The 27,731-nt window shown below is 45.3% G+C and overlaps 1 protein-coding gene across 3 annotated transcripts; it reads right to left on the bottom strand.

Annotated features, from left to right (window-relative positions):
• nyap2b (neuronal tyrosine-phosphorylated phosphoinositide-3-kinase adaptor 2b) lies at positions 1-27,731 on the bottom strand. Of its 3 annotated transcripts, none has more exons than XM_036985552.2 (7): positions 26,827-27,718; positions 23,283-23,486; positions 13,040-13,362; positions 8,867-9,946; positions 5,655-6,698; positions 4,654-4,751; positions 1-2,503 (listed from the first exon to the last, which is right to left on the bottom strand). In XM_036985552.2, the coding sequence occupies exons 2-7, from the start codon at positions 23,459-23,461 to the stop codon at positions 2,288-2,290; spliced, it is 2,940 nt and encodes a 979-aa protein (XP_036841447.1). In that variant the 5' UTR covers positions 23,462-23,486; positions 26,827-27,718; the 3' UTR covers positions 1-2,287. The 3 variants fall into 3 exon arrangements, with proteins under 3 accessions (XP_036841447.1, XP_036841448.1, XP_036841449.1); XM_036985553.2 differs by having other exon boundaries at positions 23,283-23,483; positions 26,827-27,647; XM_036985554.2 differs by lacking the exon at positions 23,283-23,486 and having other exon boundaries at positions 26,827-27,731.

The following is a 27,731-nucleotide window of genomic DNA, read 5'->3' as shown; positions in this document are numbered from 1 at the left end:
TCTTCCACAGCGGGTTGAAGTTCATATTTATTTCTATCGACAACAGAACCCATGTGACAATCAGCATACAGTACTTCATTTTCGCAAACATTTTTTTTTTCTTCTTTTCCTTTTTAGAAATAAGACAGATGACTCTGACAGTGCTGTGCTCTCTCTACCTTTCACAGTGCTGTGCGCTCACTACCTTTCACAGTGCTGTGCTCTCTCTACCTTTCACAGTGCACATATTCTATACAGACACAAAAGAGATTGTACATCGTTATACATTTCAGACCCGCGCCGACCAACTGTGTGGGGCAGAAAAGTTCATGTTTACAACAATCATTTCAGAGTTGACCTGCATACAGTGTAGCTTGGCACACACTAACACACACTAACACACACTCACACACACATACAGGTATAAAGGACTCGGTGGGACCTCCGTGTTGATTTCTCAATGGAAGGGGTACTGCACTGGCTTAGCCAGTTAGGTTGTTCATGCTACTCCTAGGTTTCCTTTCCTCCATTCCTGTAGGACTGCTGCTCATGTCTGCCAATGAAAGGACAGATTTGGGGATCTAGCCATTTATTGGTCTCTCACCCATGTTATTCCCCAACAGCACTACAGTACACTGCACCTTAAACAACCTCAAAGGGATTCATTGCTTGATGTAGGACCATCCCCCAACACAGATCTATAGTTAGAATACCCAAATCCTAACCTTAACCTAGGAGATCATTAAGAAATCTGGCCCTGGAGCAACTGTTAGAGGCAACTCCTGAGTCACCCATGACTTCAGTCACACCCCTATTGCCCATGCAGGTGCATGCTGGTCTATGGAGGACAGGAATAGGAGGGGGGGTACATCTAAAACAGTTTGGCAATGTAGACATTGCATTTCTTACGTGCAAAAGATAACCTCTTTAGATGATGTAGAAGGTAGAGGGGGAGTGGAGGGGTAGCTGGACATGGATCCAGCCTAATTGAGTGTGATGGAGGATGATGGGTAGTGCAGTTTTTCATTATTAATCTTTACTTTACAAAGCCTTGATCTGTAGGCGCTTGTGTAACCCATGTCCTTATACTTGGGCAGAGCTGTGGCCACCCTATAGGTCCTTATCATCTGATCCCTAAAATGGATGCTGCCAAGCAGCCAATCACAGGGGACAATGCGTCACAGACAGCCAGTCACGGATGACGGCATGTCACAGACAGCCAATCATCTGCGATCATACCACCCAGCCAACCAGTGATAACGTATTACATGGCACGGCTCTACTACTCTACATTTTACCCAAAAATATATAAGCACATTTTTCCAAAGTTATTTCTCAAGCAAGTGCATAATATACACATATTCTGCCGTAAATTTAAGTTTTTGTCTAAAAGTTCAGGCATGGATTGTTCCGGCTGGTTGTTGGTGTGGTTTGAGTTCCGTATCTACTCTGTGGGAAGATGCCCTCAATGTGCCTGGCAGAGTAGGAGAGCTGACCTGTGCCAGCTATTGCCACCAACCCATATTAGATAACCAACCCTTGCAAAGTGCAACCTCACCAACAATTTACCTCAGCAGGCTGGTTTGGGATAATAGGTTTTTCCTTAGGTTTATCTCCCTGACCCACCCTCGTTTCTATCTTAGTGTTGTGTACTATGTACATGCTAGCCAACCCATCTCATAACAAATAAATCCTTGTCAAAGGCTCTGACTGACTACACAGCTTGTAAACGTACAAACTGAAGCACAAGATTCCTGACCTGTTCTAGGACTAAGTATTGTACATACTAGAACACATTGGCCCAAGGGCTAATGGCAACCAGAGCCATGTATTTAGATCGAAATATATGGCTCTGATAGTCAGAATATCCTCCATTCAAAAGAGTGCTTTTGAGTACTGGAAATTCATTGAGCATTTGGCATAAATAATTATCCGTGATAGATTATGCTTTAAAATGTAAAATACCAAAACGAAAACGTAAAAGAAACATTGGATTGCTCTACATCTACATAGTTTTTGCTGCTTTATCCCTTTTTGTTTAGAAAATATTTATTCGTACTAAGTATTTTACATGGAGTCACTTGAAATAGAAAAATATCAAATATCACCAGTGATGATGAGAAAACATTACAACCTGAACAAGCGGAAATATTGCTATGGTAACCACCTTTGACATCAGCGATCCCCTCCCTGCTCTTATTGGCTGCCCCTGACCCCCGTGATGCGGAGTAGGCCAATCAGTAGGCACAAAGTCTAGATGGGGATTGGGCATGGGGCCAAGTGGGTTATAGTTAATCATTGGTTATAGTCAGATGGCTGTGTCCCAGAACACAGTGGTCTGTGTGGGGTACGGGGGCGGCTGGATCTTTTTGGCCCCGTTGTTCTTCTGCTTGCACAGGTTCCTATCCGGGTGGTTTCTGTCTGGTGGCCGCTGCCTGGAGCGGATCTCCATGCATAGGGTGCGCTTCCTCTCGATCTGCTCCAGCATGGTGCTGTCCCCACACATCCACGGCATCTGGGGTACCTGGGGAAAAGTGGAGAAGAGCAGTAGGCAACCAGGGAAAGTAAATCAAGCACTTGCCAAGAATGAAAGAAAACAAATAGATATTGATCCAGGTCTGCAGTAGGGGCCAATCTTTTTTTTTTTTTTTTCTCCACCTTTTTTAACCAGGTAAGTCAGTTGAGAACAAGTTCTCATTTACAAGTGCGACCTGGCCAAGATAAAGCAAAGCAGTGTGACACAAACAACCACACAGAGTTACACATGGAATAAACAAACAGTCAATAACACAATAGAACAGTCTATATACAGTGTGTGCAAATGAAGTAAGATTAGGGAGCTAAGGCAATAAATAGGCCGGCCATAGTGGTGAAATAATTACAATTTAGCAATTAAACACTGGAGTGACAGATGTGCAGAAGATGAATGTGCAAGTCGAGATATTATATATGGGGATGAGGTAGTTGGGGGGGGGCTATTTACAGATGACCTATGTACAGGTGCAATGATCTGTAAGCTGCTCTGATAGCTGATGGTTAAAGTTAGTGAGGGAGATATATGAGTCTCCAGCTTCAGTGATTTTTGCAATTTGTTCCAGTCATTGGCAGCAGAGAACTGGAAGGAAAGGCGGCCAAAGGGGGAATTGGCTTTGGGGGTGACCAGTGAAATATACCTGCTGGAGCGCGTGCTAGGTGACCAGTGAGCGGAGATAAGGTGGGGCTTTACCTATCAAGGACTTATAGATGACCTGGAGCCAGTGGGTTTGGCAACGAATTTGAAGCGAGGGCCAGCCAACGAGAGCATACAGGTTGCAGTGGTGGGTAGTATATGGGGCTTTGGTGATGAAACGGATGGCACTGTGATAGACTGTATCCAATTTGCTGAGTAGAGTGTTGAAGGCTATTTTGTAAATGACATCGCCGAAGTCGAGGATCAGTAGGACAGTCAGTTTTATGAGGGTATGTTTGGCAGCATGAGTGAAGGATGCTTTGTTGCGAAATAGGAAGCCGATTCTGGATTTAATTTTGGATTGGAGATGCTTAATATGAATCTGGAAGGAGAGTTTACAGTCTAACCAGACACCTAGGTATTTGTAGTTGTCCACATATTCTAAGTCAGTGCCGTCCAGAGTAGTGATACTAGGCGGGTGGGCAGGTGCGGGCAGCGATCGGTTGAAGAGCATGCATTTAGTTTTACTTGCATTTAAGAGCAGTTGGAGGCCACGGAAGGAGAGTTGTATGGCATTGAAGATCGTCTGGAGGTTAGTTAATGCAAATAATGGCCAAAAGAAGGGCCAGAAGTATACAGAATGGTGTCGTCTGCGTAGAGGTGGATCAGAGAATCACCAGCTGCAAGAACAATATCATTGATGTATACAGAGAGAATTGAACCCTGTTGCACCCCCATAGAGACTGCCAGAGGTCCGGACAACAGGCCCTCCGATTTGATACACTGAACTCTGTCTGAGAAGTAGTTGGTGAAGCAGGCGAGTCTGTCATTTGAGAAACCAAGGCTGTTGAATCTGCCAATAAGAATGCGGTGATTGACAGAGTCGAAAGCATAGGCCAGGTCGACGAATACGGCTGTACATTATTGTCTTTTGTTGATGGCGATTAAGATATTGTTTAGGACCTTGAGCATAGCTGAGGTGCACCCATGACCAGCTCGGAAACCAGATTGCATAGCGGAGAAGGAATGGTGGGATTCGAAATGGTCGGTGATCTGTTTGTTAACTTGACTTTCGAAGACCTTAGAAAGGCAGGGTAGGATAGATATAGGTCTGTAGCAGTTTGGGTCTAGAGTGTCTCCCCCTTTGAAGAGAAGGATGACTTCGGCAGCTTTCCAATCTTTGGGGATCTCAGACGATACGAAAGAGAGGTTGAACAGGCTAGTAATAGGGGTTGCAACAATTTCGGCGGATAATTTTAGAAAGAGAGGGTCCAGATTGTCTAGCCCGGCTTATTTGTAGGGGTCCATATTTTGCAGCTCTTTCAGAACGTCAGCTATCTGGATTTGGGTGAAGTGGGGGAGGCTTGGGCAAGTTGCTGCGGGGGGTGCAGAGCTGTTGACCGGTGTAGGGGTAGCCAGGTGGAAAGCAAGGCCAGCCGTAGAATAATGTTTATTGAAATTCTCGATAATTGTAGATTTATTGGCAGCATATCTCATCGAATTACCTGTGCCTCTGGTGCTTGCCTCTGTGGGGTCCCCAAGGGAGAGGGTGTAACTGGGGCAGAGAAGGAGCGGCCATACTTCGGAAGTGCTGGTTTCAGTTCTATAAAGAGGGACAATGTATTTAAATTAATACATTTAGCTCACTCTTTTAATAGTTTATATGCAACAAAACTAAAAGTTATGGTGAAGCAATACACAGTTATAAGCCTAATCACAATCTCAAACCCTTACCAATCATCTCTCAGCATGTTTTATGTCTTGTCTATAAGATAACACTTGGAATCACATTTCATTTTATGTTGTGTAGCCTAGGCTTCTAGCTATTTAGACTACAGTGTGTTTCAAAGGGCACCTGCACCTGGTCTCAGTATTCCTGCCAAACCAGATGAAATCACCTTTCTTGAGTTTGAAACTGCACCCTGATGAGAACAGTTGGCCTAGGTAAGTTTCTTATTTTGTGTGAAATGTGTAAAATTGTGTTTGTTCTTTTAATTTTCAAACTTTACTGATTTAGTATGAAATATCCTTATAATTAATTCAAATTGTCTTCAAATGACAATCAAGGTGACGGACAATAAGCTAATTAAATTAGCCTAGCTAGCTAGCTAACAAGCACACTCAAAATATGTTTTATTGTCACACACACCGGATAGGTGCAGTGAAATGTGTTGTTTTACAGCATGTGTCAAACTCATTCCACAGAGGGCTGAGTCATCCGAGTGCCTGCGGGTTTTTACTCCACCCTTGTACTTGATTGAAGAACTACCTTTGTTTTATGTACATTTTAGTTACCCATGTAACCCAGTCAGAGAATGTTCAAATTGTTTGATTATGGATATGCTACTTGCATGTTATTGCAATCAACAGTATAGCATCTCTAAACTTTGCAGATTATTGTGCTTGATGAAGACATGTTTAGTGCGTGTCAATCATTTACCACAGTCACTTCCTGGTGTCTGGTTGTGTTGAGCTGCATGTGCAATTTAAATTAGGCTATCCTCACCTGTATTGCCAGTTCCCAACATCATTGGCGGACTGCCAGCAGGTCTTCCATGCCGAGTTGGTGTGGCCGTTGATGACTGTTGCCCTGATACACCGTTCTTCTCTTGTGCTTTTGATTGCTCAAAGTTGTAGGTCCCCCTATCTCTGCTATCACGCCTGGGCAAGACATCTGAGCTGTAACCCACCCGGTCTTTGTCGCGCCTAGGATCTACCACATTGGCACTCTTGCCATAGCTATCGCGCCGGGGGGGCAGTTCTGAGCCATTGCAGCTTCTGTCCTTGCTGTCACGCCTGGCTTCAAGGCCATGTCTGGCGGACTCTTTGATGTCCTGTCGGGGTAAGAGCTCCATTCCATTGTAACTTCGTTCTTTGCCCTCTTGTCTAGACTCCAGGCCGTAGCTCGCCCTGTCTCGGTCTTTGCTATTACGTCTGCACTCAAGGCCATTTCTGGGTGAATCTTTGCAATTTTGTCTGGGTAGGAGCTCTGGTGGCTGATCAATTCGTTCTTTGCTGTCATGTCTCGAATCCATTTCGTTCCTGGTTCGGTCTTTGCTATCTTGCCTGGGTAGAAGTTCCGGTGGGTTCTGGTGGCTGAGCCTTTCTTTGCTGTCTGGTCTGGACTCCACACCATTCCGGGGAGAGTCTTTACTGTCCTGCCTTAGTAAAGGCTCCATGCAGTGGACACTTCTGTCTTTGCTATTGCGCCTTGGCATCAATTCTATGTTATTGCAGCCCCTGTCCTTGCTGTCCCGTCTGACAGGCGGGGGCTCAATACTAGTGCAACCCCTATCTTTACTGTCTCTTGTCATAGGCAAGGGCTCCACACTATTACAACCCCGGTCTCTGCTGTCCCGTTTCATAGGCAGGGGTTCAGCACTGCTACAGCCCCTGTCCTTGGTGTCGCGTCTGTGAGAAGACGACTCTTTGCTACGTTCCTTACTCTCCCGTTTGGACTCCTTGCTCTCCCGTTTGGACTCCTTGCTGTGACTGTGCCGCTCCTTGCCGTCACGTTTGGACTCGCTGTTCGGCTTACACTTGGACTCGGCTATAACAGAGGAGGAACACAGTCAGACACCAGAAAATATTCCCTAGTTATTAGTTAGGCCTAGTGGTATCTACTGTTATTTCCTAGGAGAAACACAGTCAAAAACCTTAAAATGCCAAGTTCCTGCATGTCCTTACCAATTAGTTAGTAGTATATTCTGCTACTTCAACACAAAATAACTAGTAAACATAACCTATATAAAAATGAACAATTTTATTAAAGCACTGCACTAACGCTATACGGCCACTTGGTTTCACCCATGCGCTGTGGGTGCTATTAACCACTGGGATGAGACAAGGTCCTTTTGCCTGAATTACCGGGAAATGCTGTTGTTTCATTTGACAGATGTCATGGAGACATCCATGATGTGAATTGCATAGATACTATTACCAATGGTAAAGGCTCAGTAACCACTTTCAATGCATTCTTGTTTAACACATTTATTTGCTGTTTTAATCGGTCATATTTGGTGAAATATTTCTAAAACAATGCAGTAGGTATACATGGCAATTGTAATGTTCTATCTCTTTCTGCTTGTCTCTCTCTATTAGGCTAAAAGACAACACAAAACTGTGCATCAATAAGACATTACTGCATATGCATGAAGAGGACAGAGCCAACAAATGATCCCACAAGCCAATTAAAGCTAAGAAATACACAGAATTTGCATAAAAGGCTAGATGCAAACATTTGCCAGAACCACCAACCAATATTTCCTACATTCAGAGAAGATTGTGGTGTTACAATTCCAGGAAGTCAGCATCTGTCATAGATTGGGGCTTCTTTCTCTCTCCTGATTGGTGACTGTGAAGCTGTTTCCCTGATTGGTTCAATCTTTACTAGCTGATTGGGCCTCTCTAATCAGGTGTAAATGTCTTGGTTGTCTCTTAGGAAGCCTACTGCTGCTGCACATGATCAGTTGGAAGCTGGAGTGACCTGTGCTGCGATTGGCCCACTTCCCCACAGGGAGGGATGCTGCAAATAAGAGAGGCTCCTTCTTCTGTTGCTATGACTGGGTTGGAGTTGGTGGTTGCTATGAAGCTCTCGGAGTTAAGAACAGATTGACACGTGCCCAGTCATTTTTTATGTATAGCCCGAGATGGGTTCAAATGCACTCAACCAGTGGGAATTCCCCCATGGAGTTAGTTGCTATGTTAGATCTCTCTCCAAATCATCAGCCAATCTGATAAAAACCCAATAACACACTACAGTGCTCTTGTGACCATAATTAAGTCCTGGATACCTACACACAATTTACTCTTTTACAATTTGTAATACAGTATTGTGTGCATATGCAATGAATAGCCTATGTGGTTTCAAACACAAATTCATATTTTATTCCTTTGCACTAGGTCCATTTAAATTTCAGGCCATGTGTCAACAGGGGTCATTAATTAGGAGGAAATCAATGGCTGAATTATGCATACAAATTAAATAAATAAATCCACGATTGTATATAAAGATTACAGGATGCATGACAAAGCATGAATATGGAAAACCGGTTTTGAAGTTTTATAAATATGTATTAACCTCCGGAGTTGGGTAACTATCTGGATTCACCATTTGTGCAATTTTGGAAAAGTACTGCACAGGACGCATTGGCCTCCTGTGTTTAAACATGTTTACATATTTAAGAGTAATGCTGTGCGGTGGCTTAATGCCACTGCATGGTTTGAGAGGCATGCCGGCCGCTTTACTCCCTAATCCGGGCCAGATTAAATCATATGATCTGTATCAATCTATGTTTGGTGGGCATAGATTAAACGGGCTCACGGAGGAAATGCTTGCAAAGAGCCACAAACACCCACCGCAAACATCAGCAGCAGCATCTCCTAATTTAGTGGGATTGGAAGTTGTTTAACCAGATGAAAAGGGGTTTACATTAACGCGACACTGATGAGAACACAAATAAATCATTTCACAAAAAACTTGAGCCATTGCTGTAGTTTGTGCATCAATGTGTCAACAAACGTCTCAAATTTACACTGTGTGGGTTATGGCATGGCAGTCAGTTTGGATCAGACTGGATAGTGGATACCTGTGGAGGAACCATTTTCTTTACTCTACCTCTATGTTCATATTGACTGATTCTGCAACTAGATTGACAAATAGATGATGTGATGCGTTGATTGACTGATTGATTGACTGACTGAATGATTGACACTCACTCTCCCCGGGCTCCTTCGACTTCCTTCCGCTGGTGTTCTTCTTCATCATGTTCCTACCGGCGGTGAACAGGTTGGTCAGCTCGTCCAGGGGGCTGGTCGGTGTGCGTGAGCGCCCCGTCGACACGTTCTGCATTGACCCATGCAGCCTGCCCCCGGCAACGCAGTCCTGGGGCGGCGAGCCCTTTCCGTGGGGCGTGGCAGAGGCACTGCGCGGCAGCCCGCCTGGAAAGGGAATGGGGGCGTCGAAGGGTGGCGCACGCATCAGGCTGAGGGGAGTTAGGCAGCGGCCCATGCTGACGGGCGAGGGGCAGGCTGAGTGGCTGCGCTGATAGCCGTGGGTCGAGGAGGCCGAGGACTTGTAGAGGGTGCAGGGCAGGGGCGGGGCCGACGAGCGACCCGACACGGTCAGGGTGGGCGTGGCGGTCAGCTCCCGGCGTAGGTGCGCCAAGGGGGGCTCGGAAGAGGAGGTGGGTGACTTGCTGTAGGCACCGGGGTTGTCCATCATGGGCAGTTTGGTCAGTGCATCCAGAGGTGTGAGCGGGGACTCGTCTGAGTTTGGCGAGCACTGGGCTGGTGAAGGGGGGAACACCAGGAGAGGCGGCCGGTGGGTTAGCAGGTTGGGGAAGGGCGCGGGAATGTCGCAGAGGGGGATGTTGCGCGGAGTGGAGCAGCGGCTGAGGGGCTCAGGGTCCAGTGGTGCCGGGGTGGGGCAGGCGGAGCGGCATCCCGGGGGGTCCCAGCGGTAGTCCATGTCATCCAGGAGGGGGTACTTCATCTCCTCATACACCGACTCGTCCGGCTCCTCGTCCTCACTCCTGGGCGCCTCTGTTTGCCCCCCGCCCCCAACACTGGCGCCCATCTCGATGTAGACGGGCTCATCCGAGTCGGAGTGGTGGCTGGGGCTCTCGTCGCTCGGCGGCGAGGGGTTGTGCTCGCGCTCCGCAGAGGGGGAGTGACCCTTGCAGCCTCCGTGCTTCCTGATGTAGGACTCATCGAAGGAGGTGCTCAGCTGGGTGTTGGGATTCCTCCTGGGTTTGGGGGGAGGGACCCTCTTGCAGTCTTCGCCGCAGCCTTGTGGCGCTGAAGGAGCAGAAAAACAAAACGTGTTAGCCATATCATAGTAAACCTTCCGTGTATTATTACGTTTTACATGTCTTTGTTTTTAGGTCAGATATACTGCAATGTAGTAGTTAAGTGTATCTGAGTCAAACTGTGTGTTTTTTTTTCAGGTTGGTATGACGTAGCGTTGCAGTGACTCCATTTGGGTCTTGTATATCACAGCCATATAGAGACAGGTGTTCCTTTAGGCTAGATATGTTCTGGTTACAGTATATAGTAGCGCAGAGAGAGAGAGAGAGTGTATTTCTAGGTCAAATAGTGTAGTGTATAAGTGTGTCCCTTTTTCCCGTTGGTCAGATGTAAAGTGGAAGATAAGAGCTGGAACATGTCTCCTTCAAACTGCAGATTTTACACCTTTAATAATTCAGACGCCAGATGGTCCAGGCGCACGCTCCTCTCTATGACTCACCACCGCCATCACGACACACACACACACACACACACACCCACCCACAAACACACCATTCATCCCTTTGAAATCTTTCATGTACAGTACATCCATAACCTCAACCCAACCTCAACATATTTACATTCATCGTCTCTGAACTTAAATCTCTCCCTACTACACACACAGGCAAAGGGCAAATATGCTGTTTTCCTCCAACAAGTGCACATAAAAACACAGGTTGTAAATTCAACAGGGCTTTATATCCCGGCACCATTTTCTCAACCAGATGATAATAGCATATATATATATATATATATATATATAATTTTTTTTGTCAGTTGAACAACTGAATGCATTCAACTGAAATGTCTCTTCCGCACTTCACCCAACCCCTCATTTGAGCACAGTCAGCTGTGGTTCAGTGCGTGTGTGTGTGTGCGTGTGTGTGTGTGCGTGTGTGTGCTTGTGTGTGCGTGTGTGTGTGTGTGTGTGTGTGCGTGTGTTTTTCAATTGTTGATGTGGCTATGTGTCAGTGTAATTTGTGTCTCCGCACTCGGATGTGTGGCCTGTTATTACTATCATTATGCTAACTGGGTTGCATGGTGGATCTTGAGATCTGTTTCACGCACAGATGATGAGTTCATCCTCCCCCGCCTCCCTTCCCCCGCTCTCTCGCCCCCTCCCCCGTAGCGGATGTGTTTACCCACACCCCCTCTCCTCCTAGGGGAAAAGGAATCTAGGTCAATCGCTCCTCCTGAATGAATTCTGCTTCCGACTGGCCCCTCCCCCCTGCTCGGCGCAGAGCCTGCTCCGGCTCACGCAACAACCCTTCTTTCTGTGATGGACACCCCCACACTCCGACGGCGATTGGCCGGGACGCCTTAGAGCTCAACCGTTGCCGCAGCTTCATTGGCCCTCGCTGCCTGCCGCTGTTCTGATTGGCCGGGCTACGGGGGGTCTTGTTTCTGTGGGATGGTTGCCGTGGTGCAGAGGAAGATCTGTGCGCACACAGTGATCCCCTCCAATCTGAGACAGCCAGGGCAACTCCCTAACCAACCATCACATCGGCACACACGTCAAACTGCAACGCAGTCGAATGCGGCCGTGTATTCACCTCTAAGTCTCTCACAGCCCTTTAAGACTAGAAGACTTTAATAGCCTGTTCATTTCTTCACTTGTGGTTTCCTTGCTTAGCATGTGTTCTTTGTTTCTGTCAACAAACAAAAAAATGTTTTCATGCTATTTGATATAGGTCTACAGCTGAACAGTGATTGAATTTATGGCTCTTATGCTCTATTGGTTTTACATCCCAGTATCCACAAGGCCACACTACTGATTTTATAGTGAATAAAGTTCAAACAAATTATATCTGATGGTTGAATGTCGATCCATTCAAATATACCTTGTCTCTGCTTACATTTTCTAGTACAGTAACCATCTTTTTCCCCAATGTGTCCCGCTTCCGTCATTCGTTTCATTAATCTGCTTTCCTCTGAGATCTGCTGTTATTATTAAATTCAGGGGAATTGCCGATTGCATGCAACAACGACTTACAGTGACCTCTGACACTTTTTCCTCACAACAGACGCAGAGCGGATCACTTTTGTCTACCTGGTGAGGATTCATGCTAGAGCCGATCACAAAGTGGATAAAGGCTAAACGAGTCACACCAGGACATCAAATTCAGATCTCTCCGGATGTGACCCATTCTCGGAGCACATTCTCGTGCAAAATGTAAACTGGATCTTTCTGGGCTTTAAGGAGGAAAACGGATGAGCAGACACTGTAGAACACAGATACTGTAGGTTGCACATGCTGTGGGGAGGCATTTTCCAAGCGGTTAGCTTTCGACAGCTCATCAAAAAAGGAGACAGGTCACTTTGCACGCACCCTTCCAACCTCCTCAAGCCTGAATGAGTTACTAGAGTCAGGTTGTGTTGCGGTGAAATCCACAGGAGGTCGGTGGCACCTTAATTGGGGAGAGCGTGCTCGTCTTAGTGGCTGGAGCGGAATAGGTTGAACTGTATCAAATACATCAAACACACGGTTTCCGTTTCGGACATTATTACTAGTCGTTCACCCATCAGCAGCCTCCTGTGGGGGGGGGGGGGGGGGGGGGGGAATCTAACACTGCAACATGTCCGTGTGGGGAGGAAAAAAGTATGATGTAAAGAAAGTCTGTACGCACATCTGCCATCCAATAATAGTGGGAAAAAACTGGCCGACTGGGCCACAGAAACACCATTCATGACCGTCAGGAGCAGTGAGATTGAATGACCAAGCAGAGCCTCACTCACCAGAAGCCAATGTTCATCCGCATTGCTACACTCAACCTCATGTACACTCACTGCACTCTGGCTTGTAAGGGCTCATTCAGTCCCACTGCAGCGGATGGTCATTTGTTTACGGAGTGTGGGCCAAATTGTGTTGTTGTTATGTAAAGTCAGACAGGAATTCTGTACAGCGATGTCACACATAAACCACTCAGTGCATATTGTAGTGTAGTGTTTCTCAGAGTGTTTCTCAGGTCTTGTGTGTTTGTGTAGTTGTGCGTAGGGTAGTATTTTTTCATAGTTGTGTACTAAGCCCATGTTGCCTTAGCTACGTTGGATTACAGGCTATAGCTAGCTACTTTGCTTAGCTAGCCGTGCCATTCCATTACTTACCATCACAACTGTCCGGATTGGCCCTGCAGCCCCTACAGACCAAGGTGGGGCTGTGGTCCACTGTCTCAGAGGAAATGCTCAACTTGGTAGCCGGGTCCCTCCTGGGTTTGGGTGGGGGCTGCTTGCGGGACGTGGGGCTGCCCACTTCCTCCTCCCCACCGCCATTACTGCCCCCACCCACCGAGTGTAGGGACTGGGAGCGCACAGCGAAGCCTGGCCCGCAAGCAAGATAGGGGGGCACGGGCATGCGCTCCGGGGGGGGTGGCATTGTCATGGAGCCCATGCGCAGGAGCTTCCCCTCAGTCACCACCTCTTCGCCCGTCCTGAGAGAGAGAGAGAGAGAGAGATGTTTATGTTATGATACATAAAGACTGGTCTGGAATCTGATAGTATAGGTGCTCGTGTCATAACGCACGACGGTACATAGAACTATCTTTGCATTTGACATAGAAACCATTTATTATGGATGGAAAACCAAGCAAATGTAACCACACTGAACACTATAAAGATGAAATGTATTGCTTTCAAATCCAAAATGATTGATCCAGAAATAAACAATAAACAATAAATCGCTAAACAATAAATCGATCAATCTTTCATTCAAACAGTTGTAGTAAGTTACTGTGACAAAGATAACTCTATAAAGATAATTAGTCAACTTAAAACATCACCGATACATCAGTCCTTCCCTCACCTCTGGAAGTTTGCCCTTTCACAAGGACTTCAACCAAAAATAGCACACAGAGGTCTACTTCGATGTTTGTTTGTGCACGTGGGTGTGTTTCCGCTTGCCCTACTCTCTTTATGAGTGCTCAAATGATGCAAGCGTCAACAATGAGAGCCACATTAGTGCCACTCAGCCGAGAGAATCTCTCTGTGGGTAGCCATTGATTTGTGTTTAACCCTGGGCATGGTTAGCTCAGCGCTCCCAGCCGCAGAGAGACAATGACACGATGGAAGTCTCCCCACTCCGGCCACCATCGATCCCTCTTTAAAAACCCGGATGATTAGCCTGAATGGAGTGGTTCATGTGGCAGAATGGGGCTTTAACAGTCACAGGACTGTAGAGTTGATTTCTGACTCTCTTACTGCCAGATGGTGGTGACTTTAGCTTCATTTCAAGTACTATTTTTTTTATTTAGAAGGTCACCAGCAAACAGAATATATCACGGTGAAAGTTTAAATAAAGTTTGGAGATGATGAGGTGGACAAAAATAGGAAGTAGTCTAGTTGGGCGACCGATTGTTTTTTTGTCTTAGTTTTTATAGCCCTATATCATCAGATATTGTCAGATACGAAAATGTGTTGATTGTGGTACAGTATATGGTCAACACCTTGAATACATTTATGAAAAATCAGAGTATATACCTGTAAGTCAAGTTGAAAAATGACAAAAGCAAATAGCCTAACATTATTCTGTCTCCAACCACTAACCTACATAACTTTTTGCACATGCACACACCCACTCACACAGTGGCCATTCAAACTACTGCGCATCATCTGCTGTGTTGAATGTGTACTACCTCCCTACTCATGCATCTTTCTCTGTTGGTGCTCAACTACAACTCATACTCCTCATTGCACTGATGCAGAGTTTTCACAACGTCAGTGGATGAGAGTTGAACCACATGTAATTCAACCCTGATGGAGACAGTACTCCAGTTGCAGAGTGCCTCTTTGAAAAGGTTAGAAAATTGGAATGACCAAATTGTTTTGGAAAATATAGAATGAATGTTCCATCAAGACCAATTGGACAGAAACAGTGATGTTGACATATTAGTATTCTAAACCGTTTTTGTCCAGTTACTGTCATTGAGGGGAATCAATCATCTGCACTGAATCAGTTAGTTATAGGAAAACCAACCTACAACCTTTTGTGTTTTTGGTATCTTTTGGTGGTTTAGCCCACATTGTGGAAATTAAGTCCAAGAGTTTATCCATTCATTAAGTCAATGCGTCAGTCAAAATACAAAGTTGGAAGATTATTGTGACATTAAGTGGCATTGTGTGCGTACAAATGCTTGAATGCATGCATGGGCGGGGGTGGGTGGATGTTTGCTTTTATGTGTGTGTGACTTTGCTGACTCCCACTGACTCCAAGCCAGCTGCTGAGCAGCAGGAGCTTGCAGGGTTGGGTTCATTGGTTAGGGGCTTAACTTTGCCTAGCAACAGGGTACCCACGGAAACCAGACACAAAGCCTGCTGCTGTCCAGCTCCGCACAACAAACGAACAGATGAGAGACTACAACTCCCAAGTCCTAAACCTTGATCTGTAGTTATTAAAAGGAAAAATCCACTCAAAACTATTAATTCCTAAAATTCACAGTGTTAAATAACACTAAAATGTGAGAAAACTTTTTTTTTGTGAACAAATGTTTCATTTTATTGTTATACTAAGATTGTATGCAACATCTGAAAATCGTTGTGGAAAACTGTTGCAGATCAAGTCGACTACAACACACGCAATGCTCTCTCAATGGGCTGGCTGACTAGCAAGCTAGGTAGCTAGCTAGCAAATGTAGCTACACACAATAATACCAAAGTCAATATCAGCATGTGAAGTAGCTAGTTAGCTGTAAAATCGCCTAAACAAACGACACTATAAAATGTAGGAGTCTACAATCTCACCATGTTCAATCTACAGATCAGTGTCTCTCGCAGAGTCTGATATTTGCAACGGCCTTGCAATGGCACCATGCAATGCACCCTGGACTGAAGAGGCAGACAAATAGGAGACATGTGGAGGACCCACTGTTAAATGACACATTTCTCGAGGTAGGAATATTGGAGAAATATTCTAAATGGCTCCCACGTTATGACATCAGCCAGTATTGAAATCTAACATGCATGACAAACGTTTTTGCAATCAGTCTAGTGAGAGCAGCTTTATCGCAATGCTGTGTCATTGCAAATTTTTGCATGCTTGAACGGCAATAGCTCAGATACACATGAAGACATGAAATGACCCAAGGAACCGATAGAACATCGCTCAGAGATGTAGCATTCAAAATGGGTGACTCTTTCCTTGAACCTGTAGACCTCCCTTGTGACACCTACCCTCCTCCAGCTACCAAACCTATCACACACCACCTGAGGGTTCCAGGATCTCAGGTTATGAATCACTGCAGTGGATCGTGCCAGTCACGCACATGATGGAGGTAGCATTGAGCTGGCATTTTCAAGACCAGGGAGGGAAAAATCACACAGCTCTCAGTGTGTATTCCTGGTCATGCCTTGTGCCCAGAGGAGCTTGGCACCAGCTGATGTTATTGTAGCCTAGAAGATAGTGCCTGTTTCAAACACTCTCTTTGGTACTTTCTTATTCTTTTTTTAACCATGAACACACTAATCATGGTATCTGAATGGCAGGAGTTATTATTTTTCCTATGTACACTGTTAAAAATAAAGGTTCAAGTTGAAACCAAATAAGGTTCTTCTGGGCGATGCCATTAGGCAGGCTGCCCAACCCTCTTCCTGGAGATCTACTGTCCTGTAGGCTTTCAGTCCAACCCTAATTTATCATATCTGATTCAGCTAGTTAAGGTCTTGTTGAGCAGCTAATAAGTACAATCGGGTGTGTTAAATTAGGGTTGGACTGAAAACCAACAGGAAGGTAGATCTCCAGGAAGGGTTGGGCAGCCCTACCATAAGGGAACCATTTTAGGCTCTCTGAAGAACCTTAAATGGGATGGTTCCTTGAAGAACCACACACACTTAACACCCTATTGTTGAGAAAAATCTGCATATTTCTCAGGGTGCCTTACAAGTACATTTTTGAGTTACCGGTACCACCAATAACTGTGTTTGCTAGTGACAGAGACATGGTTGTTGCATTCATACATTTTCAGTCCTGTGGCCTTCATCATGTGAAATCCTAAGTGAATGAGTTATCATTAAACATTTATTTTTAACACAGCATAATTCATAAGGCTCATTTTGAGACCCTAGTTTTACCCTAATACAGTAGCCTGAAACTCATGGTTTACAGGCCACATCAGGCCTGAACGGCACATTATGCTATCTTGCAAAGAGATGTGTAAATCCTATTGGAATCCAGGAAGCGGGGATAGCCAGCATTTGCTTTCAGAATGACTGCCAGTGTTAGGAAGACTAAGATATGAGATGATATAAAGTGGAACAATAATTTCAGTAATGGGTGCAATAGCCTCAGTCCATAGTAACATATTGAATTAGTTTACAAAAAATGTATGGTATTTATATTTGAGTAGAATACGATTAATTAATCAATTGTGTACATGCAAAAACATAGATATTGAAACAAACAATTCTTAAAATCCACCTGCAGTAGAGCATACTGGGAAATATGATAAGGATGGGCATGGTTTTGGTTCAACTTTGGTTATTGTCACCAACACTGGGGTTATTTTACACCACTGAGTGTTAATTTAACTCTTTACGGTGTTAATTTATCTCCTGAATCAACACAAAGAGTGTTACACAGAAAAATCAACACCAGTTAATAACTCTTTGGGCTGAGATCCCGCTAAGGGGATCGATATGACAACAGCCAGTGAAAGTGCAGGGCGCCAAATTCAAAACAACAGAAATCCCATAATTAAAATTCCTCAAACATACAAGTATTTTATACCATTTTAAATATACACTTCTTGTTAATCGCACCACAGTGTCCAATTTCAAAAAGGCTTTACAGCGAAAGCTAATCAAACGATTATGTTAGGTCAGAGCCAAGTCACAGAAAAACACAGCCATTTTTCCAGCCAAAGAGAGGAGTCACAAAAAAAGCAGAAATAGAGATAAATGAATCACTAACCTTTGATGATCTTCATCAGATGACACTAATAGGACTTCATGTTACACAATACATGTATGTTTTGTTCGATAGAGTTCATACTTATATTAAAAAATCTCAGTTTACATTGGCGCATTACGTTCAGTAGTTCCAAAACATCCGGTGATTTTGCAGAGAGCCACATCAATTTACAGAAATACTCATAATAAACATTGATTAAAGATACAACTATTATGCACAGAATTATAGATACACTTCTCCTTAATGCAACCGCTGTGTCAGATTTTTAAAAAACCTTTACGGAAAAAGCACATCATGCTATAATCTGTGTACGTCGCTCAGAGACCAAAACAACCCAAACAGATATCCACCATGTTGAGTCGTCAAGAGTCAGAAAAAGTCAGAAATAGCATTATAAATATTAACTTACCTTTGATGATCTTCATCAGAATGCACTCCCAAGAATCCCAGTTCCACAATAAATGTTTGTTTTGTTCGATAAAGTCCATCATTTATGTCCAAATACCTCCTTTTGTTTGCGCGTTTAGTTCACAAATTCAAACTCACTAGGATCACTAGGAGCAGACGAAAAGTCAAAAAGTTCCATTACAGTCCGTAGAAACATGTCAAACGATGTTTTGAATCAATCTTTAGGATGTTTTTAACATAAATCCTCAATAATGTTCTAACCGGAAAATTCCTTTGTCTTCAATGCAATGGAACAGAGCTAACTCTCACGTGAACGCGCGTCACCAGCTTATGGATCTCTGGCAGACCTCTGACTCATTCCCCTCTCATTCGCCCCCACTTCACAGTGAAGCATCAAACAAGGTTCTAAAGCCTGTTGACATCTAGTGGAAACCTTAGGAAGTGCAATTTGACCCCATAGACACTGTGTATTCGATAGGCCAAGAGTTGAAAAACTACAAACCTCAGATTTCCCACTTCCTGGTTGGATTTTTTTCTCAGGTTTTTGCCTGCCATATGAGTTCTGTTATACTCACAGACATCAGTCAAACAGTTTTAGAAACTTCAGAGTGCTTTCTATCCAAATGTTTGGATAGTTTACTCTGGGCACCTTATTCATCCAAGCTACTCAATACTGCCTCCAGCCCAAAGAAGTTAACACTGGCCAATTTTCTGTATGCTATGAAAGGGACACATCTGCAGTCTTCCATATATTTCAAGAACCTAAGAACCTAAGAATTCCCGAAGAACTGTAGATGTCCCGTCAAGAAACCTCCACTTAACTCAAAGGTTCTTTATCGTCTAAGAGTTCCCCAAGGAACCATACCAGCTGAGGAAGAACCCTTTAAGAACCTTCATTGTTTTCAGTATAGTAAATCAAGTGACGAGTTGTAGCTTTTGCTTTGAACTCATAAACGCTGCAGAAATGATAGGCTAATGTTATAACATTATTGTTTTTTCAGAATCATTTGTTATTGGCCTAGAATTGGAAAAACTTTATCCATGCAATGTGGAAATATGGATTCACTATAACATGATGGTACTTAATTCATATACTCTGCAGAAATGACAATAATCATGTAATCATAATCAGACGTAATAATAATTAAGCTCTGCTCGCTCACACCCAGGCGTCTGCAGGAAAGCACCCATGAACATTAACACATACAGAACTGTGTATGTACCAGGTGTGTAACTGCTGGAGTGTATGTGTGTGTTATTTATAGGATCTTTGCCCAGTGATTGGCTGGAACTTAGACCACAGGTGCACAAGGAACAGTTGGATGAAGGGTTGTCGTCGGGCAGTTCTGGCTCTGTGTCAGTAGGCTACTTGAGTCTATGTGACATTGAATGCACAATAAGACACCAAAAAAGAACAGAACTACGTTTGTGTGTGAGGTTTGCTGTGCATATCAATCTGTGTGTGTGTGTGTGTGTGTGTGTGTGTGTGTGTGTGTGTGTGTGTGTGTGTGCGAGCGTGTGTGCGAGCGTGCGTGCGTGAGTGCGTGCGTGCGTGAGTGCGCGCGTGCGTGCGTGTGTGACAATACACACTGAGTGTTATGGACAGACTTTTCCCTTACAATTAATCTCACACATAAACCCAATTATTTTGTTTGTTGGTGACATATTGCACATTCCAAGTCACATAGAGACACAAGACACAGAACCAGAACTGCCCGACAACAACCCTGTGCGTGTATATCCCTGTGTGTGTGTGAATAACTACTCCTTCAGATACAATGGAAACACAAGTGGGATGGCACTGTAGGCAGGAAGACCCTCCTCACTCAAACCAACTTGGTGCTCTGATTGGCCTGCGGCTGTTCCAGCTGTCACCAGGCAGAACACATCTCCTGCTAGCGAGCTCTCCACACTTAATCTCTTTCTAACAGGTTTCTTTTCTCTCCCCCTCCCTCTCGCTCTCTCCCGTTCTCTCACATTCTCTCTCTCCCATTTTCTCTCGTATATCTCTCTTTCTCCCCCTCTCTATCTCTCTTTATTTTTGCTTCTCTCTCTCCCTCCATCAGTTACTGTAAAAATGGGTCGTCTCATTGACCTACTTATAGGCCTCGTCCAAAATCCAGCTATTTTTTTTTATACTCTTCCTCTAGCTACTGTGTATTAATATTTTACATTGACAACAGCTGAGAGACGGATAGAAAGATATCAGGACACTAGATAGCACTTTCCTCAAGGCAGCACCTCCTTTGGAATGGGTACAAAATTAGGATGACATCAGACTCGCTGTCGGTGTGCTAGGTAACTTTTGCTGCCATGTGTTTATTAAGTGAAAAGTTATGAGTTTCTTGTGCTCTCCACAGAACGTTTCGTCATACGACTCGGGGGGGGGACCAGGGACTTTGTGCTTTAAAACGTGCACTATGATGGTTTCTCAAACAGAACTTGCTCATAAACGCTACTCGTGTAAACGGTGCGGTGCATAAGAAACATTGCAAGTGCAGAGAACATATACAGTTAATGAATGGAAAAAAGTTGCACTACTGGCCCCTACTATAATATTACGAGTCGACTGTAGTTGATGTCAGATTTACTATCAGAAGAAGACACTAAATGGCCAAAGCTGCACATACGCTGCACATACCTGACACTCTCTACAACATTTGCAGAGCTTAACAGGTGAAAGCAAATCAATGCCGTACAAGGCTTAAAGAGTGATGACTGTTCAGGTTTGGAACACATTCCCTAGACCTAGAAAATGTTGCAAACACTTGTAGAATGAGAATCTGTCGAGGAACTCTGCTACCACTGTTAACATGTAGCATTGGAAAGCACACACAACCAGACGCCTCTCTATCCATCTGCTGTCATGTCTTTTATGGGCGAACCACACACTTGCCTCCACAGCGCCTACTCGTTCACACACAACCAAAGCACGCCGGCTCCACGTGCTGCCCATGTCGTGCAGCCACTTCCTATTCGCTCAGCTTTCGGATGCCACGTGGTGCCGCTACATAGCCCCAAGAAAGGACAACCAGTCTCCTCTGCCTCACTTTCACCTGGACAGAGGATGAAAGAGGACGCACACATTTGCAAGACACTACTGACTATTCCAATGCAAATTCCAATGCTTTGTAGGAGTGTTTGTAACCACTGTATCAGATGACTGAAATTACAAACTCTCAGTTAGTAAATAATATTATGTACATTATATATGACTGGTTTTGAGTTTTGGCCCAATCTTCCATCATTAGCCAGCTAACAAATATAGCCTATAGTTCTGTTGATAGACCCTATATTAAAAACAACCTTAAACCATTCACACACTTAGTGCATTTATGTCCAATAGTGAACGTGGCCTCATCCATCAATTTTATGATCACAATCTCCCTAAATCTAGCCTGGTCCCAGATCTGTTTGTGCTCCTATGGTTGTTGTCATCTGTTTCTGCCGTCTTGCCAAGTCCTATTGTCGTTACCATGCCAAACAATGACCATAAGGGTTGGCTGTACGGCACAAACAGATCTGAGACCAGGCTACCTTAAAACTACTCTCCATCAAGTGGAGTAGGCAGGGACGACCTCTAGCCAAGGACAAGTCCCAAATAAGTCAGTAAATGATAAATTAACTACTCCGTAGAGAGGCCCGCACCGACCCACTGGCACCCCAAAGTATAGCAATATGCCATGGCTTAAGGGACACACACACACGCACACACTGTGAGCTCTTAACAGAAGGGACTGAGGACATGTTACACACCCAAGACACACACACGCGCACATACGCACGCACAAACGCACGCACACACGCACGCACACGCACACCCACTCAAGAACCACAAACAGTACACACATCCTTTCCTCTCTGTTGTGTATGGAAACTCAACAGTTTGACCAACGCAGTACAAGCCTTTGCTCCAAATCAGAATAGCACACCATAACACCGGGCGGAACACTACACAACTTTTAAAATCCTAACATCGCTGAGCCTCTCACATTAAACGACCGTCTTTCCTGTTGTGTTTTTGCATTGCCGACGTAGTGGTGTGCACCATGCACACTAAACGATGTGGCGCAGACGTGGTTCACACACGATAAGGTTCTTCCCTTTGTGGTGAGGATTCTCGATACCACGCTGTCTCACTAAAACAAGGATGTGATTAGATAGAACGAGCCATGGCTCAAAGCAGCCTCATAAACGTTTTCAGTCAGACATTCACGCGTATGATACAGAGTTGAAATATCTAGCCAATGCATTTCGAATTGAATAACATTGTGTGTAAAGAGCGTGTCAGAGTCATTTCCCCTGCTCGAGTGTACACATTCCGGGGGATGCGATGGCTACTGCAGATCACAGTTCTCAAATCTTGTTGTTGCATGTCTCACACTACAAGAGCGTTGCAGATTTTGTGCCGATAAATTCAAACACGTTTCCAAATATTGGGACGTCTGAGACTGCTCAAAGACGGGTCAAAGCCCTCAGATTGCGTCTCTGACTCGTTCACATGAAACGAGTGTCGGTGGCGGACGCGCGCCCCAAGTAGTCAACGACATGGGGATTTTTGTCTCCGATCTCGAGTGTCGGGGCCAAAAAATCACAGTGTACACTCAGCTTAAGGAAATGGAAATCCGAAGGCCCCCTTGAAAGATTGGACAAGGTGCCCTAAAGGGCTCGTTTGGGCCAGTTTCATTGTCTTGGAGGCTGTAATTGTGATTGTAAGAGGTCCGGGGCATCGGCAGCCCAGTGCAACTTAAGCCTGTGACTTTACAAGCATATCACGTATAAGTGAATCTATATATAACTGTATGAGCATGCGGTGTGTGTGTGTGTGTGTGTGTGTGTCTTCAGGTGTATTATCAGATGCATGACTGTCGTTGATGCTTTGTTACATGTAACGTTAAGTCCTCACACTAGTATGGTGTGACATCTCACGTCTATAGACAAGCATGACGTGCCTGTATATTTGTATCATTTCTCAAAGCTCTGCAGCCCAGGTTTTGGAAGGAGTGTCCTGTAGGTGTGCGAACACATTTTTAAGTCTCCTACCTCTTTATGGCTTCTTCCTGTTTTCTCTTCTTGTCGTTCTTCTCCTGTAGGTAAATCCTGTTCCTCTCATTCCTGGCGTGATCCAGGTTCTGAGAGACCAGCCCGCTGTAGGCTCTTAGTCCGCTATCTTCAACATACTGGAGAAATCGCAGAGTTTCTTCCTCTTTGGAGCTCATCATTCTTCGCAAGCGATCCGGCAGCCTTCTTCGAGAGGAACACAGAGTAGTGTTAATGACAAATATGGTATAGTGGGCTCAGTGATGTTTACGGTGGCTGGTGGCTGTGTATGGGTGGGGTTTTTTTTTGCTTATAAATGGGTTGTTAGTATTAGTGGTAACAGTTGCGTCATGGCTGCGACCACAAGTTTCATCATTATCCCCCCTGGAGCATGGGAAACGTATAGTACAAACGCACAACTCTGAAGGGGCCCCACTGTCTAGTCGCCCTGATAAATGGCTTCAATGGATCAAGAACTTACGGATGAAAGAAGGAAAACAAATGACACACAACCGAATGACAGTAGCCTTAGGCTTAGGACGAAGCAACATACAGTACTGAGAAGTCCTTCAACGTCACGTACTACGCATACAGAATATCAGGCATTATGCTACTGATTGCACTCATGTGCATTCCTGTGGTTTGTGCTGGATTTACACGTAGAACTGCTGCGGTTCCTGATCAAATAATCTGGCTTGTGCTTTTGCCTGCTTCTCCACAAGATTATTCTTTATAAGATTCCTCCACAAACAGTTGTGCGTCACAGGCGTGAAGGAGAATTGGGGAAAAAAGAGCCTCTTCCCTGATGGCTGCTCGACTGTCAACCCCTTTGCTTTCGCTCAAATGAGAGGAATGGACGGTGAAAACAGCACTGTTTACAGCCACATCCAAACGCACCATTGAGCATCTGAGGATGGGGTGTGCGATTCAGTGTGCTCGTAGATGCAGAGTGCACACTGTGCATAGATGCTGTTTGAGAGGGAATGTGTGTGCACCGGTATGTGTGTGTGTGCAACAGCACAGTGCGTCCTGCAGGAGTCTGTAGCAGAAGAGAAGAGAACGCACACTTTTATGTAGGTCAATGTTTTCAGATAAGCCTAAGAGACTCGTGCTGTTTACGTGTGAGCAGCACTGAGTGTGGAGTGGGGGGAGGGGACCTGGGGGACAGTGTGTGTGTGTGTGTGTGTGTGTGTGTGTGTGTGTGTGTGTGTGTGTGTGTGTGTGTGTGTGTGTGTGTGTGTATGAGCACATATGCATGCATGTGTGTGTGTGTGTGTGTGTGTGTGTGTGTGTGTGTGTGTGTGTGTGTGTGTGTGTGTGTGTGTGTGTGTGTGTGTGTGTGTGTGTGAGACTGCCTGTCTGCCCATGTGTGCATGTGAGAACGTGTGTGTGTGTGTGTGCGCGAGTGTGCGTGTGTGTGTGAGTCAGAGAGTTTGGAGAGCAGCCAAATGGATGGCATGGCTAACTTAGAAAGACCCGATAATTGTCTGGCACACTATACCTCTACTGTCTGTCTGTTCTGTCTGTCCATGAATAACCTCGACGTTGGGGTTAGTGAGTTTAACTGCACGTGGGGCAGTCTGTTCCGGTTTGCTCCAGAGACCACTCATTTTTAAAAGGCCCCAGTTTTGAATCAGGGTCACAGAGAGACGAGAGACAGACCTAATTTACAGTGCTGTGTTTTAGCTCGTGGCTGGAGCGCTACAGTTAATGCTGCAGAATTGCATCTCATAGTTGAAGTTTATCATTGATGCACAGGGGCACTTTTGCATCTTTTTCTGAGTGACGACCCTCTACGCTGCATCTAGTGGTTGAATTTTGGTCCATGTACCACAGTTTCAAAGCGCAGTGGTTTCATGAAGCTGCTGAGTGGTGAAGCACTTTTGAAGCCCACCGTGGAATCTCAGTGTTGAAGTGATGAGTGGACATGTTAAGTGGATGTGTTCAGTGCAGAGGGGGGGGGGGGGGGCAGTGCAGGATTCAAACACTGCTGGAGCTGAATTAAGCCTGCCTCTGTAATCTCTGTAAGCCTGCAGCGCTGTGCAGCGCTGGGATCAGCTTGTTTATCACACTGTTTTTCAGTCAAACCTTGCAGCCCTGTTTCTCCTCCTATGGTCCTGCACAGTTCATCATCTCTTCCCTTCCTTTCACCTCTTTCTTTTATCTTTTCTCTCATTTAAAATCAGCTAAATCTGTTGGAGATGCTCTCTCTCCAGTGCGTGCAATTTGTTACTCAATCTTTTCTCTTAAAATGTTGTTTTGCAGCTCCGAACCTAACCCACATCCTATCTTTCCCTCACTACGCCTCACTTTTTATTGCCCTCCCCATCCTCTCCTCTTCTTAGGTGACATTGATTGCAACAGTTGGTCATCCAAGGCAGCCTTTTCTCAAAATGGGAATGAAAGTGGCACACTACGTCCGTATCTAGGCAACGGTGGCACTGGGGGTATGGGGATATTCTCGAGCGGTGTCAAAAATTGCACAGCTAGCTCAGTGAAAACCATCCCTCATCATATAGAGGATCAGGTAACAAAGGTGAACCCTATGAAATCAATGGCACTGTTTGCTGACGACACAACAGTGGTAGACCTGATCACCGACAACGATGACCTATAGGGAGGAGGTCAGAGACCTGGCAGTGTGGTGCCAGGACAACAACCTCTCCCTCAATGTAATCAAGAGTTTCAAGTTCCTTGGTGTCCACATCACTGATGAACTACCATGGTCCAAACATACCAAGACAGTCATGAAGAGGGTACGACAATGCCTTTTCCCCCTCAGGAAACTTAAAAGATTTGGCATGGGTCCCCAGATCCTTTAAAGGTTCTACAGCTGCACCATCGAGAGCATCCTAATCAGTTGCATCAGCGCCTGGTATGGCAACTGCTCGGCATCTCACCGTAAGGCGCTACAGAGGGTAGTGCGTACGGCCCAGTACATCACTAGGGCCAAGCTTCCTGATATCCAGGACCTATATACTAGGTGGTGTCAGATGAAGGCCCAAAAAATTGTCAAAGACTCCAGTCACCCAAGTTATAGACTGTTCTCTCTGCTTACGCACAGCAAGCAGTACCGGAGCGCCAAGTTAGGACCAAAAGGCTCCTTAACAGCTTCTACCCCCAAGCCATAAGACTGCTGAACATTTAAACAATGGCCACCCAGAGTATTTACATTGACCCCCCCCCCCCTCTTGTTTTTACACTGCTGCTACTCGCTGTTTATTGTCTATTCATAGTCACTTTACTAATTACCTCGACTAACCTGTAAATAGTCTCGTTATAGTTACGTAATTTTTTACTTTTGTTTATTTAGTAAATATTTCCTTTATTTATATTTTCTATATTGCTGGTTAAAGGCTTGTAACTAAGCACTTCACGGTAAGGTTGTATTCTGTTGTATTTGGCACATGTGACAAATACAATTTCACTTGATAGGTTAGGAGAAGGTGTGTGTGTGTGTGTGTGTGTGTGTGTGTGTGTGTGTGTGTGTGTGTGTATGCGTGTGTGTGTGTGTGTGTGTGTGTGTGTGTGTGTGTGTGTTACTTACAGTGGAGCTGTGTCCCTGCTGACTTGAGGGCCAAAGCGGTGTTCTCCAGGTGAGTCCAGTGCGAGCCGCTGAACAACTCGGACAGATCCTGGAGCATCTGTGCAGAATTCCACTTAAATCCACAGGGAAGTCCAGTAGCCATTGTACGCTCCCGACAGTAAGGCTTGCTCAGAGGAGTACTCCAGGGCAGGGGCAGTGCCAGCAAGGCCGGTGGATGCCCAGATCAGTGCTCCCTCCCCTGGGTAGCCGGAGAGACCCAAGCCCCCTGTCCAAACGATGCTAGACTCCAACCCAGGGGCCAGCTTCACACTCATCTGCACATGCTACAGAGCACGGAAGGAGGCAGCAGCACTGGACCAGACCCTAATAGCATCACACACACATCCTCACTGACAAACAGACAGACACAAACAAGCCTCGCACACACTCCTCTTGACTTGCAGCCACTTTCTGCAGAATGAATTCACACGCCGGAGTTGACTTGTTCTTCGTGGCTTTTTCTGTCTGATCCGATGAACCCTCGGCTTTCCAGGTGTGTGTGGGCCACAGGTGCAGTTCGTGCCAGTAGTTGAAAAGAAGAGCGGTGTGTGTATGTGTGTGTCAGGGGGTGTTCAGTCGGAGCATCCCTCCACTGCCTCTCTCATCCAAACAGAGCTCCTCTCTGCTAGCCTGAGCCACAGCAGATGAGTCCAGGCTTCAGAAGCGTGGATCACAACACAAAGAACACGCCTACTCTACCTTCCTCTCTCTCTCTCGCTCGCTCGCTCTCTCACTTTCTTTCTCTCGCTCTCTCTCTCTCATGGCCGTACTGCACCTACTGTGTGTCTGAATGTGTTTTTCTCTTTTCAGCACCACGGAGAGCTCTCTAATCAGCTGCCTGACGTTGTGGGTTGGAGTAGAGGGGG

Source organism: Oncorhynchus mykiss, chromosome 8, assembly GCF_057628025.1.
Source record: "Oncorhynchus mykiss isolate SJ-2025 chromosome 8, ASM5762802v1, whole genome shotgun sequence".
NCBI lineage: Eukaryota > Metazoa > Chordata > Actinopteri > Salmoniformes > Salmonidae > Oncorhynchus > Oncorhynchus mykiss.
This window is presented reverse-complemented; position numbering and strand designations above follow the sequence as displayed.